The 2835-nt window shown below is 40.0% G+C and overlaps 1 protein-coding gene across 1 annotated transcript in view; it reads right to left on the bottom strand.

Moving 5' to 3' along the window:
* Window positions 1-2835, bottom strand: part of LOC101858632 (calmodulin-beta) — a gene marked incomplete at its 5' end in the record, with an annotated part of 50981 nt that overhangs the window by 4270 nt on the left and 43876 nt on the right. The window contains 1 exon segment of the mRNA XM_013083245.2: window positions 190-281. Coding sequence (XP_012938699.1) covers window positions 190-281 — 92 coding nt within the window.

Genomic DNA, 2835 nt, shown 5'->3' with positions numbered 1-2835 from the left:
TTCGCTCCTCCTCCTCCTCCTCCTCCTCCACCTCCTCCTCCACCTCCTTCTCCACCTCCTTTTCTTCTGTCTGTCTGTCTGTCTGTCTGTCTGTCTGTCTGTCTGTCTGTCTGTCTGTCTGTCTGTCTGTCTGTCTCAGAATTGACCACGACAGTGTGTTTCGGGCAACTGCTCACGTCACATTCACACCTTGAAGGCATCCGTAATTTCTTCCAGTTCGTGTTTCTCTGACTTCTTGGACATCATGGATAAGAACTCGTTGAATTCGATCGTTCCGTTTCCTGGGGAAGTAATAATAATAATAATAATAATAATAATAATAATAATAATAATAATAATAATAAATAGCATTTGTATAGCGCAGGTCCCCACTCAAAAGCAAGCTCTATGTGCTTCACACTACTATCATTACCCCAGCAGACCATAGAATACTCAGAAACATTCTCAGCTTCTCGGGAAGTAGGAAGAAATCGTGACATGGATACGAGAAACGTGAGAGAAAGTTAATATTCATAACTGTCGGCATCTTAGACAGCGTTGTAGTTTTCACTATCATCTTTGCCAATCTATATAGTTTAAATTAAATTTAGATTACACAGCCTCATCGGCTTTGTTTACAGTATCGTATCTTTGTAAAACGTGACATTCCGTAGAATTTGTATAACAGTGACAATTAGTGTGGCATCAGGTGAAAGGGTTGTGGAGACCAATGGATAGACTCTCGTGTAACTCCGAGGAAGGTACAAATATCACACATGGAATGAAAACTTCTGTATGACAGATCGTGGTAGTGCGAGAAGAAATTGTCATTTATTCGTTTCGATGGATTCCCTTTGTGTTCCCTTCGTCCTTGCTCTTATATCACTCTTTTCTTTTGGTGTCTGCTACCTTTATGACCCTCTTCACCCCAAAAAGTCCTGACATCAAATAGAAAATCGTTCTCGCCGCCTTTTGTTGCATATTTGTAATTTTATGTCCAGGAAGAAATTTTTTCGTCATGTTTTACCCACGATTTATCATTACGTTATACAACGTATTTGGGCCGTGTTGATGTCGTTGTCAACGTTTTGGTTGTAATTTTTAAAAATAAAATAAAACAAGAACTAAACCAGTAGGAGTTATTTATATACACTCGAAAAAAATGCTGTTCCTTTCGCTCAACACTCTCTTCCACTTGTTCACTTTTCGAAATAATTTTAAAGCCCCCCCCCCCCCTTTTTTCCCTCTCACCCCTCTCCCCCCACAAGAGAAAAAAACAAAAAAAACAAAGCAATAGAAAACACACACAACCCCCTCCCACCCCCCCCCCAAAAAAAAAAAAAAAAAAAAATTACAAAAAAAATTACAAAAAAAAATTTAAAAAATTAAAAATCCGTAGTTGTTCTTCCCATTTCCAAATCTCATATGTTGGTGAGGCAAATGAGCAAGTCACGTTTACACTATTGAGCCAAGTTGGCGAACCATAATAGAAAAGCACGCACCATATGCTCTCGCCTATGAGAGAGAGAATTTGCACGGCAAATTTACACTTTGACAAAGTACACTTTCAGAGAAGAGGCGACGGGTATTGCCTCTTGAAACTTGATCCAATTGGACATGTTTTCAAACCTCCTGACAAGCAAACGGCCTAATCAATAATACAGTTGTACATGCAGTCGTAGCTTCATGTTTGAATATTAAAGCTAATAATTTGGCATAAGTTTTCCGGAGCTCGCAACTGCACAAGAACATAGTGCAATAACTGTATTGCAGTTGATTTGGGGAAAAAGATAATAACGTAGTATTGAAAGTTAGTTCAGTGAGACGAAATTTCATGGTTATGTCTTCTGGCTCACGGTAAATGTATGAACGCAGAGTTTGCTAACGACACTTCTGCAGAGCGATAGCTCAGTCTTTCCAACACTACTGATCTTTCTACACGTATTTCTAATGTTCGATCTGGTAATGACATCCACATCATTCAACAGAGACTCGACGTCATCTTCGCGAGTTCGCTACTCCTCAAATGTCTCATGTCCTATTATCAATTCCGTAATATACATTTTACGAGTGGACGATGACACCCCCCCCCTCCTATCCGTACGTCCTGGGGTCATTATTTTGTACCCCCGGGGTTGTATTCTTCACAGCTTAGAATATTTCTAGTACGAAGATCTCTTTGAAATTTTCAGTATTTCACAAAAAATCGTTTTGACAGACTGCTAGCGAAAAGAACACAGTTGGGTTTACCGAATAATTTCCCCCTTTTGAAAAGTGGTGGCACAGAGTTCCCCACGTCGTTCGGAGTTATTTTGATAAAAAGCCCCCGGGATAGGGTTTAAAAAAATCTCCACTCCCTTTTCAAACGTTTTGCACCTGAAAATTTTTTTTAAAATTTTTGTTTTGAAGGTTTGAAAAAGGGGGGTTTGGGGGGGCGGGGAAACCTTTTCGTGACAAATTTTTCAAACAAAAAAAAAAAAAGAAAGGGGGGGGGGGGTGGGGGGGGGGGCATGAATTGATGTTATCAAAAAAAAAAAAAAAAGAACGAAAAGAGAAAAGAATGCTATTTATCAGAAAACCAAAAAGTAAGCTTAGGTGAAACATTGTGACGTCATGACTTTGTCTCGGCGAATTCATCCGTGCTCCAGACGCAATAGCTGAGCACAATATGAAACGAAGCAGTCTGATCGGCTGTCCATCATCTCGTTGTCGGCTTATTATGACGTTCTGGCAGATACGCAGTTGAGAAGGTCGATTGTTCAGGAGCATTGTCTTGAGGGTTCTTCAGTGAGTTTATTGTTTCTTTCTCGTGGAGAGTTTACGTTAGTAGTAGCTATTGATGAACCGGGGGCGTTG

The sequence above is a fragment of the Aplysia californica genome, unplaced genomic scaffold (assembly GCF_000002075.1).
Source record: "Aplysia californica isolate F4 #8 unplaced genomic scaffold, AplCal3.0 scaffold00220, whole genome shotgun sequence".
Classification (NCBI taxonomy): Eukaryota; Metazoa; Mollusca; class Gastropoda; order Aplysiida; family Aplysiidae; genus Aplysia; species Aplysia californica.
The sequence above is the reverse complement of the archived record's forward strand: the minus strand, read 5'-3'. Positions and strand labels throughout refer to the sequence as shown.